At 41.2% G+C, this 18,634-nt stretch overlaps 1 protein-coding gene across 1 annotated transcript; it reads left to right on the top strand.

Moving 5' to 3' along the window:
• Positions 1 to 12,084: 12,084 nt before the first annotated feature.
• On the top strand, positions 12,085 to 12,630 carry LOC121878981. Its single transcript, XM_042385828.1, has 2 exons — positions 12,085 to 12,259; positions 12,368 to 12,630. Exons 1-2 carry the CDS (start codon positions 12,085 to 12,087, stop codon positions 12,628 to 12,630), a joined length of 438 nt encoding a protein of 145 aa, XP_042241762.1.
• Positions 12,631 to 18,634: the final 6,004 nt, after the last annotated feature.

The following is an 18,634-nucleotide window of genomic DNA, read 5'->3' as shown; positions in this document are numbered from 1 at the left end:
ACCGCCAGACATCAAACACTTGACACCAATATACCGCCAGACATCAAACACTTGACACCAATATACTGCCAGACATCAAGCACTCGACACCAACCTCCCGCTTTCTTTACCCTTTAGTGTTACAAACATCAGTTCCATAACCACTTGGCTCCAGGGGTCTCTCTGCTGAATAAGATCGTCTGGCTTTAGACAAATAAAATTATATAAGTGGCGTCCCGTAGTGAAGCAGTTAAAGTTATTCATATTGCACTAGGAACAAGGCCACATCAAGCCTTCGTGTATATATGTGTCACAGGACAAATACAGTACACAAGAACACAAGAACACAAGAATGGAGGAAACTGCAGCGGGCCTATTGGCCCATACTGGGCAGTCCCGTTTACACCCAACCCCTATTGCTCATATAAGCATCCAACCTATGTTTGAAGCTATTCAGCGTATTCGAGTTAATGATGATATTTGGTAACTTGTTCCATTCATCCACTACTGTATTCCCAAACCAGTGTTTACCTATTTCACGCCTAAATCTAAATTTGTCTAATTTAAAACCATTGTTACGAGTTTGCTCCTGGTTGGATAGTTTGAGTACCTTTGTTTAGCCCTGACTTCCACGTATACACCTCTATCAGGTCGCCCCTCGCTCTACGTCTCTCGAGGGAGTGCAAATTAAGATGCTTTAACCTGTCTCTATACTCAAGGTTCCTAATGCTCGGGATTAGTCTTGTCATTCTCCTCTGAATTCTTTCCAATGATTCTATATCCATCCTGTAATATGGTGACCAGAACTGAACTGCGTAATCCAGGTGTGGCAGGTGTGGTCTCACAAGCGCAAGATACAGTTTTAGGATGACCTCGCTAGTCTTGTAACTAACACTCCTTTGTATGAACCCAAGTACTTTATTAGCCATGTTACGAGCAAAAAAACATTGTTTACTTGGCTTAAGGTTCTTACTTATCATTACTCCTAAATCTCTCTCGCAGTCGGATTTCTCTATGGCATCGTTGTTCATCTGGTATCTGGTTTCCCTGTTTACATCTCCTATACTGAGTACTTTACATTTGTCCACGTTGAATTTAATCTGCCATTTTTCAGACCATTCGAAAAATTTGTTTAGATCTTCCTGTAGTTTTGCTGAGTCCTCGTCAGATTTAATAACACATCCTATTTTAGTGTTATCAGCAAATTTACTTATGCCGATATCTATGTCGTTTATGTATACAATAAATAATAATGGTCCAAGTACTGAGCCTTGGAGAACTCCACTTGTGACGTTGCTCCAATGGGACTTAGTGCCGTTAATGCTCACTCGCTGTTTCCTGTCCTGCAACCACGCCCTAATCCATTTAAGGATGTTACCTTTGATGGCATGTGCTTCTACCTTTCTAATTAGTCTTTCGTGCAGGACTCTGTCAAGGCTTTGCTAAAGTCGAGATATACCACATCATAATTGTGCCCCTCGTCCACCGATTCGAAAACTGATGAAAAGAATGTTAATAGATTAGTTAGACAAGAACGTCCGCTTGTGAAGCCATGCTGGGAATCATTGATCAATCTGTGCTTCTCCAGGTGATTTCGTATAGAGTTTGAAATGATTGCTTCCAGTAATTTGCCTACTATTGATGTTAGACTGATTGGGCGGTAGTTAGAGGATAGTGATCTATCTCCCTTCTTGAAAATCGGTATTACATTCGCTATCCTCCAGGATTCTGGTACTACACCTGTTTTTAAGGACATGTTAAACAACTTTGCTAAGGGCATACTAAGCTCTTCCTTACATTCCTTTAATACTCTGTCAAATATCTCATCGGGACCAGGTGACTTATTAGGCTTTAGTTTGTCTATTTGCTTACTAACACTCGTTACTAGTCACTACTATCTCGCTTAATTTGTTTTCTTCACTATCTCTGAATAGAGTCGGTGCCTCGGGTATCATGTTTAAATTTTCAGGGTGAAAACTGTTGAAAAATAATTTTTCAAATTATTGCTCATTTCTCGGTGTTATCAGTGAGCTCGCCGGTATCTGACCGTATTGGTCCAATCTTTTCTCGTGTTTTAGTTTGATACATTTGGTAGAATCCTTTGGGGTTTGTCTTCGCCTCCCTTCCTATCCTTACCTCATTATTCCTCTTGGCTTTCCTTATCTCGGTTTTAACCCTACTTGCCAATATCTTATAATAATCCTGGAGGTAAATTTCGCCACGCTTTATCCTTCTACCTATAGCCTTCCTTTGGCCAACGATGTTCTTTAAATAATTATTTATCCATTTAGGGTCATTGTTGTCTGATCTGAGTTATTTGTATGGTATGTTCTGCCTTTGTGCATTTAGTAACTCATTATTTAAATTGTCGTGGAACTCAGCAATCTCAGATCTCGTTATCAGGTCTGAGTCATCTGTCAGGTTCACGGCCAAGCGCGACACCCCCTCTCTCAGCTGCCTCTTTAAACTGTCAAAGTTTGCCCTTCTGAAATCTGGTACTTCAGTGGAATTTTCCTTATGTCTGCCCTGAAAATCTAACTGGAATCTAATTTCTTTGTGATCGCTGTTTGCAAGTTCGTTCCCTACCTCGATATTGATAATGAGGTTTTCTCTGTTCGACAGAACTAAATCGAGTATATTATTATCCCGGGTGGGTTCGGTTATATGTTGACTTAGGAAACAGTCCTGGATCGTCTCGAGAAAATCCTCTGATTCTGAGTTACCCGTAAGATCAGTCCAATCTATTTGGCCAAGGTTAAAGTCGCCTACTATACAGACTTTGTTGTGTATGGAAGCCCTGCGCATTTCATCCCAGATAAGTCGCTCATTGACTCTATCAAGATTGGGAGGTCTATATATTACTCCTGTGATTAATTTTTCCCTACCGTCGCTTAATTCTATCCAACTTGTTTCTGTAGTCCGCTCAGTTTTTATTTCCTTATTTATTTCACACTTCAGATTATCCCTAACATAGATTGCTACTCCGCCTCCTAGTCTGATGATTAGGCCTTTTTTTCCTGTGTCACATTTTCCTATTGTCATTTTTTCTGTGCCATTTTTTCCTACATTCTTATACCCACACTATTCTTGTGATGTAAGGAACACTTTGGTCTCTACCCATTTTATACTTGTGAGGTACGGAACATCTTGATCTCTACCCATACTATACTTGTGATGTAAGGAACACTTTGGTCTCTACCCATTTTATACTTGTGAGGTACGGAACATCTTGATCTCTACCCACTGTACTTGTGATGTAAAGAACACCTAGATAAACACTGGTTTGGAAACAGAGTAGTGGATGAATGGAACAAGTTACCAAATATCATCATTAACTCGAATACGCTGAATTGCTTCAAACATAGGTTGGATGCTCATATGAGCAATAGGGGTTGGGTGTAAACGGGACTGCCCAGTATGGGCCAATAGGCCTGCTGCAGTTTCCTCCATTCTTATGTTCTTATGTTCTTATATCTACCCACTCTATACTCGTGATGTAAGGAACACTTTGGTTTCTACCCACACTATAATAGTAAGGTAAGGATCACGCTGATATCTTATTCCCACTATACTTGTGAAGTAAGAAACACCCTGGTCTCTAATCCACACTATAGTTGTGAAGTATGTGTTACGGATTATTAAAACTTCTAGATAACAGTTTGGTGATTTGTTATATCACTTACAAGTGTCACTTGAAGTTTAAATTAGGCGATATTGTCAACCAAAAGTTTCAACACCGCAGACAAGGGAAAATGTAATCAAGGTAATATCAGTTAATTAATAGTTATCGACTAAGTATGATAGTGGGTAGGTAAAATAAACAGTGACAGTTTTATAATTATACTTAAAAATACTTATTTACCTACAAATAATAATTATAATGCGACCTAGATACAGGTCAGAACTAAACATAAGAATTCTTACTGAAATCACACAAGAACGATAGAAGGTGGTTCTCTGCGTATTGGCCCTAAGAACCACGTAAGTAAAAAGAATGATTCACTTCAATTTTAGTAAAATTCACTCGTATTGGCGACAGTTATATAAATGCACAAGTAAACGACTGGGTGTAAGGTAAGTTTCTCTTGTCACGGGTTGATCGGCGTTTCACAGTAATTAGAGGATCTCTAAGAAATCACTTATTTCTTACTAGTATGACTAAAGCTTGTACAAGACTCCAAAGACGAAAAAAAAATAAGGATTTAGCGCGTACGATGAGCCGATATGTAAATTAGATACACGAAGGACCCATAACTAGACCCAGTGGAGATATAGTACAGCACTGAAAAGTTGACCAGTCAGCGGAATACTATTTGGGTTTTTATAGCAAATTAGGGAGATGGGAGAGTGAATGATGCTACTGAGTCTGTGTGGGGTTTCTATCATCTCGTATGGGCGTGGCCTGTGGATGACGTCACTTTTCATTGTTAACAAATGATTGGTTGAATTTTCCGCTCACGTCCATCAAGCGAAGTGCAAAGGAAAGAGAGGGAGGTGCAGCCACCGGCCAATTGGCACCTTCCCACGCCGGTTTCATCTGCTATTACAATTTTCGCTAGCATTATGAATGAAGCTAACTTAATGTGTGACATAAGGAAAACCTTGGTAGCCTACCAACACTATATTTGTGAAGTAAAAAACACTCTGGTATGGTCTCTACCCACACTATAGTTGTAAGACAAGTGATCGTGGGCCCTTTGTGCCCGGTGGCGAGTCCAGTGATACAGTTTACCGAGGCGTGAAAGTTCGAACGCTCGTGCTTGGCTAGCGCGCAACCGCCGTCCGGCTGACAGCGTACAGCGACATCGTTTTCCAGATGGTCGTGGTTGTTATAATCATGGTCGTGGCTATTATAATCATAGTCGTGGTTGTTATAATCATGGTCATAGTTGTTATAATCATGGTTGTGGTTGTTATAATCATGGTCGTGGTTGTTATAATCATGATCGTGGTTGCTATAATCATGGTTGTGGTTGTTATAATCATGGTCGTGATTGTTATAATCATGGTTGTGGTTGTTATAATCATGGTCGTGGTTGTTATAATCATATAGCCGGTTGTTGTAATTATGGTCGTGGTTGTTATAATCATATGGTCGTGGTTGTTATAATCGTGGTTGTTTTGCTATAATCATGGTCGTGGTTGTTATAACTATAGTCGTGGTTGTTATAATCATGGTCAAGAAGTTATATAATCATGGTTGTGGTTGTTATAATCATGGTCGTGGTTGTTATAATCATGATCGTGGTTGCTATAATCATGGCTGTGGTTGTTATAATCATGGTCGTGATTGTTATAATCATAGTCGTGGTTGTTATAATCATGGTCGTTAGTGTTATAATCATAGCCTTGGATGCTATAATGATAGTCGTGGTTGTTATAAACATGATCGTGGTTGCTATAATCATGGTCGTGGTTGTTATATTCATATCCGTGTTTGTTATAATCATAGTCGTGGTTGTTATAATCATGGTCGGGGTTGGCATAATCATACTCGTGGTTGTTATAATCATAGTCGTGGTTGTTATAATCATAGTCGTGGTTGTTATAATCATGTTCGTGGTTGTTATAATCATGGTCGTGGTTATAATCATGGTCGTGGTTGTTATAATCATAGTCGTGGTTGTTATAATCATAGTCGTGGTTGTTATAATCATGTTCGTGGTTGTTATAATCATGGTCGTGGTTGTTATAATCATGGTCGTGGCTGTTATAATCATGGTCGTGGCTGTTATAATCATGTTCGTGGTTGTTATAATCATGGTCGTGTTGTTATAATCATGGTCGTGGCTATAATCATGGTCACGGTTGCTATAATCTCATGGCTTCGGTTATAATCATGGTCGGGTGGCGAAAATCATGGTCGTGGTTGTTATAATCATGGTCGTGGTTGTTATAATCATGGTCGGTTGTTATAATCATGGTCGGGTGATATAATCATAGTCGTGGTTGTTACAATCATGGTCGGTTGTTATTATCTTAGTCGTGGTTGTTATAATCATGGTCGTGGTTGTTATAATCATGGTCGTGGTTTTGATCATAGTCGTTGTTGTTATAATCATAGTCGTGGTTGTTATAATCATGGTTGTGGTTGTTATAATCATGGTCGTCGTTGTTATAATCATGGTCGTGGTTGTTATAATCTTAGTTGTGGTTGTTATAATCATGGTCGTGGTTGTTATAATCATGGTCATGGTTGTTATAATCATGGTCGTGGTTGTTATAATCATGGTCGTGGTTGTAATAATCATGGTCGTGGTTATGATCATAGCCGTGGTTGTTATAATCATTGTCGTGGTTGTTATAATCATGGTCGTAGTTGTTATAATCATGGTCGTGGTTATTATAATCATGGCCATGGTTGTTATAATCATGGTCGTGGTTGTTATAATCATAGTCGTGGTTGTTGTAATCATGGTCGTGGGTGATATAATCATAGTCGTGGTTGTTATAATCATGGTCGTGCTAGTTATAATCACGGTCGTGGTTGTTATAATCATAGGAGTGGTTGTTATAATCATGGACGTGGTTGTTATAATCATGGTCGTGGTTGTTATAATCATGGTCGTGGTTGTTATGATCATAGTCGTGGTTGTTATGATCATAGTCATGGTTGTTATAATCATGGTCGTGGTTGTTATAATCATGGTCGTGGTTGTTATAATCATGGTCGTGGTTGTTATAATCATGGTTGTGGTTATTATAAAAGCAGTCCTAGACTCTGTTATACTGTATATATTTCATTAGCCCAATAAAGCAAGCGGACGTCTACATACAATCAACACCTCACCCCGCGAGGATTCGAACGCATGATCCTATGACTGTGACCGGGGAACGTTTCCCCGGTCACAGTCATAGGATCGTGGGTTCGAATCCTGACGGGGTGAGGTGTTGATTGTATGTAGAAGTCCGCGTACTTTATTGGGCTAATGAAATATATGGCGGATCTCGTGTTTCGAAGCCAGATTTGCAAAACGTTACTCTGATCACCTCAAGAGGCACGGGTAGTCCCCAATTAGAGGTTCACGGCGCCATAAGCTCGATGAACAGGTTTTGTGTGAAATATAACAGTCTACGACTGCTTTTAGTGTCCTGTGGCCAAGAGGTAACGTTCCCGGTCGCCAGTCATTGGATTGTGGGGTTCGAATCCTGGCGGGGTGAGGTGTTGATTGTATGTAGAAGTCCAAGGTACTTTATTGGGTTAATGACATATATATATATATATATATATATATATATATATATATATATATATATATATATATTGTTATGAACCTCTTTCGCCACATACCAGCTTCCACCGCCACAAGTCCAGAAAACAGTGAGGGCAAACTTTTTCGAATTGAAAATTGTGAACTTTTGGAACAATCTGCCAGAGAGTGTTGTGACGACACCGAGTGAGAGCTCTTTCAATGCCAGAATTGACCAACACTGGAGTAGGTTCCCATTCATTCAGGAGCCAGTTCATCCCCAGTACTTGCCAACAATAGTGCGTAACAGAGACGTGACCGACCGCCCAAGCAGCCAACGAGCCGATCAGTGGTGAAGAGGATAAAAGTAAAAGTAGAAAGTAATAAAAAAGTAAAGATGCAAAATCTTTTCACTCAATTTACATCGAGTTTTAACATTTTAAGACTTAATACATATATACAGATGTTCACCAATCATCAGACTTTCTCACACTATAACTGAAGTAATATAACAATCAATGATTACTTCCCAGTTCTAGTGTTTATCTAAAAGTTGGTCACCAGCAGGTTTATCCATGCTCTTTCCTCGCATAGGGATAGTTAGACTATTTTATGCTATCTATTGTCGGCTGTATCACTGTCAGGATAAATATTAAACAAATCAAAGGCAGCATTTTTATAATAATAATAATCTATGCCTCATTATTTAAGATCATGAGAAGTTTCCAGATGTTCGTATATGTGGCAGCTGTGGTTGTAATTGAGTTGCCAATGCATTAATATAATTTACTTAATTATTTAAGCACATATACGAACATTTGGAAAATTCTCGTGATCTAAAATAATGATGAATAGTTTATTATACAAACTCTACCTTTGGTTTGTTTAATATTTATCCTGAAAGTTATATAGCCGAAAAGAGATCCACCAATCACAATCACCATTACATACAACCTTACTTTATCTCGTATTGCCACGTAAAATTGCGAGTAGAGAGACCCAGGTGTTTGATTATTTTCTGTCCCAAGCAGCAGTTATTTTGGCAAGTTTAGGGAGATTTTCGTGTATATGTATTACTTATGCAAGAATATTTTAGAATGTATGGCATAATTTTTATTATGATTTATTTCTTATTGTAAGCCTCGATCAGAGTAGACTGTTCTAGAATCTCCCAGGGATATCTGGATTGTGCTAGGTTGTTCACTTATCGTCTGATGATGAGGTATATAAGCGCCAGTGTGCGGCTGAATTAACACTGAGAACTGCACCTCGGCGAGGCAAGATCTTCTCTGCTCCCGAGGTACTACGTGAACCTGACGATGCTGACCTGTGACCAGGCGAGGGTCGTGAGACTGTATCCAGTCACTTGACCTTCGCGCAAGCAACTAAACCTCCTTGTCCTAAGGAAGTTTTTTGACTCATTAGGAATCACGGGGGTGACAAGGGTCGTCCGCAGACCAGTGAGTGGTGGCCTTATCGTCACCTTTGCGGAATGGGGAGGCCCAGCAAATAGCCAACATAACAGAAATTAACGGGATCCAGATACAAGTGGAAGCTCGCACAGAGGACAACTTGGTGTTGGGAGTCATCTCCCACACCGAGATAGAACATCTTGAAAAAGAAGAACTGGCCGAGCTGATCGGAGACCAGCTCTCAATAGTACGGAAGCTGACCAGTGCAACTGCACTGGTTGGTTACCCCAAGAATCTACCAAGCACCGTATTGGTGGGATGGGAGAACATCCTAGTAAGACCGTATGAAAGAAGACCAACAAGGTGTTACAAATGCCAAAGGTACGGCCATCTGGCAAGGAAGTGTCGAGCTCAGGAGGTCTGTTGCAGTTGCGGGACACCCGGACACCAGCACACCAACTGCTCGGCGGCCGCCAAGAAATGCGCAGCTTGTGGTGGCCCTCACTCCTCCGACCAGGAGTGTCCCAAGTGGAGGGAGGAGTGTAGGGTGGCCAAGCTGCGAAGCAAGAAAAAACTGAGCTACAAGGAGGCTCTTCTTGTAGTGAAGACCGAAGAAAAGAAGAATCAAGCCCCCAACAAGACCACAGAAAAGAAAGTTCAAGACCCCAAGAAGACCACAGAAAAGAAGCCAGAATTAAACAAAACCGAAGAAAAGGATTTAGTAACATTAAAATCATCACCGTTTTTAGACTTTTACGAAAATATACCAGAACAAGGCCAAGAAGAAGAATGACAATTGAAAAGTAAAAAGAACAAAAGGAAGAAGTCCAAAGAAAATGACTCAGGAAACAAACAGCTTCGGCCGAAATAGCCTAAAGACGAAGTGGCCGGTAATACCCAAAACAAGTACAAGCTGACTTAGTAGAATAACTGAAGATAATTAATGTGCAAGTACTATGGAATTGTTTTGATTAATATAAAGTGAAAAGATTAAGGAATTGTACAATGATATTGTGCTGACTATTCGAAGTGAGAAGTCCAGCTGTGAAGACATTACCATGTGTACAGTGTTGTGAAGAATCAGTGGCTGTTAATGAAGACTACAGTGCACAAGTGTGTTTCTGTGACCCGGTGGAAATCTACCTGCCTATTACTTGCCTGTACACTGATACCGATCGTCGGGAAATTACCTGAGACTGGCGGGAACATCCTGTGGTAATTCGACGACACTTGTGATATCTACTACTTTTCCACATATACCCTGGCCGCTGGTAACCAGTGGTGGAAGCTGGGTAAGCAGTGAAAGGGGGAAGGTCGTAATAGTGGGATAGCCTAGCAGGAAGATATTAGTCAAGAGGGAAGGTAACGGTGTCCAGACCAGAAGCCAGGCCAGGCAGAGGGAGATTTCCATGGCTGATCTGATGCAATTCTTACACGCACGACGAGAAGAACAAAAACAATTACAAGAACAGCTACTGTACCATCACAACAATAAGAACAGAAAGAGCAACAAACAAGGTTGCAAGAACAGCTACAAGAATGAGAAGAGCAGAAACGTGAAAATTTGCAGCTGCAAGTGATAATTCAGGAACAACTGCAATACCAACGAGAGTAGCAGAAACATGAAAATGTGCAGCTTCAAGTAAAAATTCCGGAAGAACAGCAGGAGCAGAGATAAGAACAGAAGCAACAACTGCAATTGATGCAGGAAGAGATCGACAAGAAAATTCATGAACAGGATAAGACTCTGCACGTGATGTGTAACAGATAGGATGATGCGTTTCATGAGATGCAAGTTGAAGTGGGTGAAAATTGAAACAGTGCAAACAAAAAGTGAGTGATGAGATCACAGAGGTACGAGAGGAGCTAACAGTGGTGAACAGTGAGCTATTAAAGTCGGTAGCAGGATGGAGGCTCTGGAGAATTGTCTAGCAGCAGGATATCAGCCAAGATCTAGTGACCCCTATAATTGTGATGGAGTGCATAAAACATCGTTTGTACATGCTCCGAGTGGAATGCATACTGTAGTGTTGAAAATTTTGGAAAATACGTTGAGCGTGAGAGAAAAGGAAGTGTTGAGCTGAACTACAGGGCACCTGAGTTCAGACCCCGAGCTACGTCAAGTGAAGTGATGAAATATCCAAGACAGCCTGTGAAGAAGAAACCACAAGAATTTGATGGCGAAGTTTCCTGGGAAGCATACCAAGCACAATTTGAGTTACGAGTGGAACAAAACGAATGGGACAACAAGTAGTGTGCAATGCAATTAGCCACGAGTATTAAAGGCGCTGCTATGGGGGTTCTCAGCCAGTTCACAGGAGCAAAGCGAACTAGTTACATGTCACTGGTAAAGGTGCTGGAACGAAGGTATGGAACCAAGCACCAACATGAGGTTTATAGGGCCAGATTCCGTACTCGTACCCGCAATCGAGGTGAAACGCTGCATTAGTTTGCTCAAGACCTGTTAAGTATGGCTCATAGGGCGTACCCTGGAGCATCACCTGATCTGTTAGCCGTAGTGTTGAGGGACCAGTTTGTGGACGCATTGAACAGCGTGCAGCTCAAGATTCAGGTGATGCAGTCCCAACCTGAAACTCTACAGGAAGCTTTGGCTAGAGCCCTGGAGTTTGAATCTTACATGAGGTCAAGTTTACCAAGCTTCAGGACGGAATCTAGCACTGGGTTTAAATCAGGAAAGGGCCAAGTGCATGAGATAGAGAGATTTAAAGGAACTTGCTGGTATTGTGAAAAGATTGGTCACAAACAGGAGGACTGTTACAAGCGGATACGAGAGCGAGAGGAGGGCAATACAGAGAAGAACGAGGAGAAGAAAGCATGTTGGACGGTTGGAGAAGATGGACACATCAAGACTAAGTGCCCACATAATTCCAAGGGAGGGAAAGAAGAGCAGCTAACTAAGAAGGGAAACTAGAGATGGCTGATGCTGAGAGTCAACGATCAGCCTGTCTCACCAGAGCCCCGCTATTGGCAAAATGCAACCGAGCCACTGTAAGCAGTTTTCAGGTTGAAGGTGAGATCGATGGCGTAAGGTGTCCGATGGTGATCGACACAGCCTTGGAGCAGACTTTTGTGAGGTCGGACGTGGTTAGTCATCAAAAACTACCTGAGACGTGGCAACAACTGTGTGGGATAACTGGACACTGCGCAGGGCTAAAGGGACCAGTGGATATCAGCATCAAGGTAGGAGTGGAAGAAGAAACCCTACAGGTTTATGTAGCGCATATAGCAGACCCTTGCATCCTGGGCCTGGACTACCTCCTACCTCGCAGGTGTCAACTGACCCCGGTTCGATCCAATTGAAAATTAAAGGAAAGTGGGTACCGCTGAGGACTGTGAAGCATGCAAGTGCTAAGATTACAGCTAGGCGGACAGTAGTTATTCCCCCAAGATCAGAGGTGCTGTTGCCGTGCAAGGTGAACAGTGCCTTGCATACCAGTCTGGGAATGGTGAATCCTGATGGTGTCGAGTATTAAGATGGAGTGATGGTGGGAAGAACCTCAGTCGATCCATCTGCAGAGAAGGTACCTGTAATTGTGGACAGTTTCTCTCTCCGACCAAAGAAACTACAGCCGGGAATGGCCGTTGGACTGTGCCAAGAGGTCGAACAGGAGCAGCAACCCAGGATCTGCATGAGGAGCGTGGTCAAACAGAAAAATGGTCTGCCCGACCATTTGCAGGACTTGTTTGCCAGGAGCTCCTAGTGCTTGGATGAGTCTCAAGTGTTACAACAGTTGTTATTGAAGTATACGGACGTCTTCTCTGCAGGAGACCTAGACCTGGGTTGTACAGACCTAGTACAGCATCACATCGATACTGGGGATCACCGCCCGATCAAGCAGCCGCCTCGGAGGATAGCACCAGCTCGTCGCCAGGAAATGGAGAAAGCGGCAGGGGGCTTTATTCACCAAGGTCTGGTCGAAAAGTTCCATAGTCCGTGGGCGTCAGGAGTCGTCCTAGTGAGGAAGAAGGATAGCTCAATTTGGTGCTGTGTGGACTACCGCGCCCTCAATGACGTGACGGTTAAGTAATCCCACCCTTTGCCAAGAATCGATGACACACAGGATGCCCTGACAGGCGCCATGTGGTTCTCAACACTCGACATGAAGTCTGGGTATCATCAGGTGAAGATAAACGAGGAAGACAAGGAAAAGACAGCATTCTCAAATGGGCAAGGGCTAAGACAGTTCAAAGTTATGCCATCCGGCCTCTGCAATGAACCAGCTACCTTCGAACACCTCATCGAAAAGGTTCAGGAAGGCTTGCACTGGAAGACTGCCCTGATATATATGGACGACGTGATTGTCTTTGGCTAAACTTTCAAACAGGACTTGAGGAGGGTATCGGAAGTGTTTGACCGGTTTTGGGCCGCACATCTTAAATTGAGCCAAAAGAAATGTTACTTGTTCCAGAAGGATGTTCAATATCTGGGACATATAGCAAGTGAAGACGACGTAAGCACAGATCCAGAGAAGGTGGGTGGTAATATATATATATATATATATATATATATATATATATATATATATATATATATATATATATATATATATATATATATATATATATATATATATATATATATATATATATATATATATATATATATATATATATATATATATATATATATACTGGTTATCAGAATATACCTGAATCACGCACCTACAGTGATTTACTATATATATATATATATATATATATATATATATATATATATATATATATATATATATATATATATATATATAAGAACATAAGAACATAAGAACATAAGAAAATAAGGAGTCTGCAATAGGACGGTTGGCCTGTGCATGGCAGCTCCTGTCGAGAGTTACTACCACTCTCTATCATCCATGAATCTATCTAGCCTCCTTTTGAAACTTTCCAGAGTTCCCGCACTTACTACAAAGTTGCTAAGCTTGTTCCACTCGTCCACCACCCTATTTGTGAACCAGTTTCTTCCTATCTCCCTCCTAAACCTAAACTTATCCAACTTGAATCCGTTGCTCCGAGTCCTATCCTGCTCGGATATTATAAGAACTTTATCTATATCCCCTTTATTGATTCCTTTCACCCACTTAAATACTTCTATCATATCTCCCAGCACTCTTCGTCTTTCTAGGGAATGCAAGTTAAGTTTCTTTAACCTATCCTGATATGGAAGGTTTCTAAGTCCCTGAATCATTTTTGTCATTCTTCGCTGCACCGACTCTAGTGAATTTATATCCATTCTATAATAGGGGCACCAGAACTGAACCGCATAATCGAGGTGCGGCCTAACTAGCGCAAGATATAGTTGCAATAAGACCTCTGCACTCTTGTTACTTACACTTCTAGATATAAAACCCAATACTCTGTTTGCCTTATTTCGAACATTAACGCACTGTTTTCTAGGCCGTAGGTCCGGGCTTACAAGTACCCCTAGGTCTCTTTCACAAGTCGACTTCTCTAGGTTGATGTTGTTCAGGCTGTATACATTATAAGTATTTGTTCTTCCAATATTAAGTACGCTGCACTTGCTGGTGTTGAATTTCATTTGCCATTTTTCAGACCACCCTGCAGTTTATTTAGATCCTCCTGTAATGCATTTGCATCCTGCCCTGAATTAATTTGCCGCCCTATTTTGGTGTCATCCGCAAACTTGCTTATGTCACTGCTGATCCCAGTATCTAAATCGTTTATGTAGATTATGAACAAGAGTGGGCCTAGTACTGACCCCTGGGGAACCCCACTGGTTACACGGCCCCACTCAGATTTAACACCATCTACGCTGACCCTCTGCGTTCTATCGGTGAGCCATGATTTTATCCAATTTAAAACTTTCCCCTCGATACCATGAGCCTTAATTTTTCTCAGAAGCCTCTGATGCGGTACTCTGTCAAATGCTTTGCTAAAGTCTAAGTAAATAACATCGTAATTTTCGTCATTATCTACTACCTCGAAGACTTTCCTAAAAAACGTTAGCAGATTTGTTAGACAAGATTTTCCCTTTGTAAACCCATGTTGAGAGTCGTAGATTAATTTGCTTTTCTCTAGATGCGATCGATGCTATCTGCTATAATTGATTCAAGAAATTTCCCCACTACTGACGTCAAACTGATCGGCCGGTAATTTGACGCTGATGCTCTGTCTCCCTTTTTAAATATGGGTACTACATTCGCCTGTTTCCACAACTCTGGCACAACTCCAGTGTCTAATGATTTTGTAAATAAATTTACGAGGGGTCCGCTAATCTGTTCCCTACACTCTTTTAAGACTCGAGGAAAAATTTCATCCGGCCCTGGGGATTTTGTGTTCTTTAGTTTATTTATCTTCTTAAGAACATCCTCTTTTCTGATGGTGATATTCTTTAATTTCTCTTCTTCCTTTCCCTTAAATATCAGTTCCACCTCCGGAATTTCATCGCAAATTTCTTCTGTGAAAACTGATAAGAAGTAGCTGTTCAATGCTTTGCTCATGTCTTCACTGCCATTTATCAATTCTCCCCTCCCTGACTTTAAAGGCCCAACTTTGTCCTTGACCTTTGTCCTATATACCTGGAAAAATCCCTTGGGATTCGCCTTGGATTCTCTTGCTATTTTGATTTCATAGTCTCTCTTTGCTTTCCTTACATTTTTCTTAACATTCCTAGATAGTTCATTATACCTGTTTCTGAGCTGCTCCTCCCCTCCCTTTAATTTCTTATATATTCCGTTCTTTATTCCAATGTCATGTTTAAGTTTTCTGGTCATCCACCTTGGCTCATTCTTATTTGACCTAATTTTTCTGTATGGTATATTTTGTTTCTTACAGAAAAATTAGGTTCTCCTCCAAACAAAACCTGTCTAACCTCTCAGCTACATGCCTATCCCAGCCCCAGGAAAACACACCCTAGTCCTACGTTTCCTATCTCTCACAAAAAGCCCTATCTACAAACCTCACCTGGCTGTCTAACTACCACGACCTTACTGGGCAGGGTTTGTACAACTGCCCTTTCCCTCTCCTTGCTCCATACCGTCCTGCCCTTCTCTTCCTCGCCAGCTTCCTGCAGCACCTGGTAGGGTTACTACACTCCACACCCTGGTCAGCTTTCCTGAGCCTGACCCTAGTCCCCTTGGAACAGCCACTCTCCATGCCTGCTCCTCCATCGCAGGTGTCCTGCTAGGCAGGACACCTACCTGAAGTGTTCCGTCCTAAGGGCTTCATTTTCCCCCTTTAGAGTGTCAATCTCACTCCTTAACTGTCTCATGTTTAAGTTTTCTGGTTATCCACCTTGGCTCATTCTTATTTGACCTATTTTTTCTGTATGGTATATTTTGTTCTTGTGCTTTTATGCAGTATACTAGTGAATATATTATAAGCATGATCAATTGTTGTGTCATCTATGACCTCACCCTTCCTACTGGGGACTGACGTGTGTTCCCAGGTTACCTCACCTAGGTACCTTTTAATCCCTGATAATCCGCAACCAGTTTGGGGACTCTGACCATATTGTCATTGTTTTTTGTTTCCCAATTTAGGGTGAATCTGATTTCTCTGTGATCACTGTTACCTAGTTCTTCCCCTACTATAATATCTCTGATAATATTTTCTTTTTTTGTTAATACTAGGTCTAATATATTGTCACCTCTAGTCGGTTCTGTAATTAGTTGTTTCAAATTGTCCTGTACTGCGTCTAGAGTCTTCTTATTCATAGTCACCTACAATGTGGTCCCAGTCAATATTTCTGAAGTGAAATCCCCATAATGCATAGGTTGTTATATTTTGCTGCCCTACTCATTTCCTGTCATGGGCTGAGCTGCTTCTTTGCTCAGACTTGGGGGCCTGTAAATCACTCCCATAATTAGTTTTTTCTTTCTTCCGTGATTTCTACCCATACAGACTCGGTTTCCCATTTCACCTTTATTGAATTATTAATACAACATTTAATGTATCCTTGACGAGGTGCGACCCCTCCCCCTTCCTACCTTCCCTGTCTTTGTGAAAACGGTTGTACCCTTCTATGTAGTACTCTGTTAAAAAAATTTTTGCTCGCCACATTCATCCAAGTTTCGGTGGTTGCTATGACGTCTACATTCTCGGTACATACAACAGCTTTCAGCAAGTCTATTTTATTTCTAACGCTCCTACTGTTTGTATAGTGTACATTTAAGCCTACCCTTCCCTGGTCCTGTTTTACCCTTGTCCTGAGTAACTAATTTTACTTCCCAGGACCTGCTTGTTCTTGACTCCCTTTCCCGACCTCTCTCTACTGGCGACCCCCCCTTTGGAGTGACAATTTCACTCTAGGGATCAGACAACGTCTTTACCCCCGGCCGAGACAAGTGTAATCCGTCACGACTGTACAAGTAATCGTTGCCATAGAATCGTTGCCAGCTTTCAATGAATGCCCAACCATTGTTTGCACAATGTTTTTCCAGTCGGCAATTTATAGTAATTGCCCTGGACAGCCATTCACAACCAACCCCTCTTCTAGGCAAGACACCACATACTATCGGGATCCCTCCTCATCTCTAATCTTCCCCTGCTCCCTATAACTCTTGAAAGAGTTCCTCACTCCTAACCTTTCCTATGTCGTTTCCTCCCACACTAAGACCTACATTCCCTATCCCAGCTCCAGGAAAACACACCCTAGTCCTACGTTTCCTATCTCTTTCACAAAAAGTCCTATCTAAAAACCTCACCTGGCTGTCCCCAACTACCACGACCTTACCTCTGGGCAGGGTTTGTACAACTGCCCTTTACTCTACCTGCACCACGCTTTCCTGCCTCTTCTCGTCCTCGCCAGCTTCCTCCAGCACCTAGTAGGGGTTCCTAAATCCCACACCCTGGTCAGCTTTCCTGAGCCTGACCCTAGTCCCCTTGGAGACAACCACTCTCCACGCCTGCTCCTCCTTCGCATGTGTCCTGCTAGGTCAGACTGTAAGTTGACCCAACCTTTTCACCTGGTTACAAATCTTCTTAATTACAAAATTGTCCAGTTTGTACATACCATTACTGAAATTCACGTTGACTGCTTCGGTATGTTTAATGAGACTAGATTCTATAATGTTCCTACTGTCAATTCTATTACAAGGTATTATTGAGGAGGCATTATCAAAGTCAATGCAATGCTTATTATCCCTCAAATACACATAAGAACATAAGAACATAAGAAAATAAGGAGTCTGCAATAGGCCGGTTGGCCTGTGCATGGCAGCTCCTCTCGAGAGTTACTACCACTCTCTATCATCCTTGAATCTAACCAGCCTCCTTTTGGAATTTCCAGCGTTCCAGCACTTACTACAAAGTTGCTAAGCTTGTTCCACTCGTCCACCACCCTATTTTGGAACCAGTTTGTTCCTATCTCTCTCTCAACCTAAACTTATCCAACTAAAACAATATATATTACTCCTATAATTAATTTTTCCATTGTAGGTTTAATTTTAAATCAAATTGTTTCTGTATTCAATTCAGTTTTAATTTCTTTGTTGACTCCATATTTCAAATTATCCTGCTAGATTCCTACCCTAGTACCCTATTTCTTAGTCTTCATAGCATTAGCATGAAATAATTTATATCCTTTTAAGGATATTAGACAGGTGGGGTTCCACGCATGTCTAAGTTAATCCAGATTTCGTAGAATGGTATTATATAGGATTTTTTGAAGTATATACTAGAGCACTGATTCTTCCATTTCTCATTTTCTCAACCTCATTTTCTGATTTAGTAGACATTCGAGTTTCATCATAAGAACACAAGAATGGGAGGAAACAGCAAGGGCCTAATAGGTTCTAGCATTTCTGGTGAATCCCATTTACACCCAAACCTTGGCTGTCTATATATCTGATCCACCTATGTTTCAGTTTATCCATATATTCAGTTAATGATGATAAGCCAGATCTCTGTTCCACTTCCTATCCACTATCTTCTATTTCCAAACCAATGGTTTTTTGCTTCTGGAATTCAAATTTGTCTAATTTAAACTATTGTTAAGAGCAAAGTTCGTCTTGCCGATAGTTTGATATCTTTTGTTATGTCCTTTGTTTTATCTTGATTTCCATTTAAACACTC

Source organism: Homarus americanus, unplaced genomic scaffold (genome assembly GCF_018991925.1).
Source record: "Homarus americanus isolate GMGI-L3 unplaced genomic scaffold, GMGI_Hamer_2.0 scaffold32305, whole genome shotgun sequence".
Lineage (NCBI taxonomy): Eukaryota > Metazoa > Arthropoda > Malacostraca > Decapoda > Nephropidae > Homarus > Homarus americanus.
Note: the sequence above shows the minus strand (reverse complement) of the source record. Positions and strands in the feature narration are given on the sequence as shown.

Bases quoted from the DNA above. Each gene is read 5' to 3' on its own strand.
- LOC121878981 (XM_042385828.1), top strand. From the start codon at position 12,085: ATGGTGGGAAGAACCTCAGTCGATCCATCTGCAGAGAAGGTACCTGTA. The intron at 12,260-12,367 runs GTCTGCCCGACC...TCTTCTCTGCAG, and splicing joins CGTGGTCAAACAGAAAAATG to GAGACCTAGACCTGGGTTGT.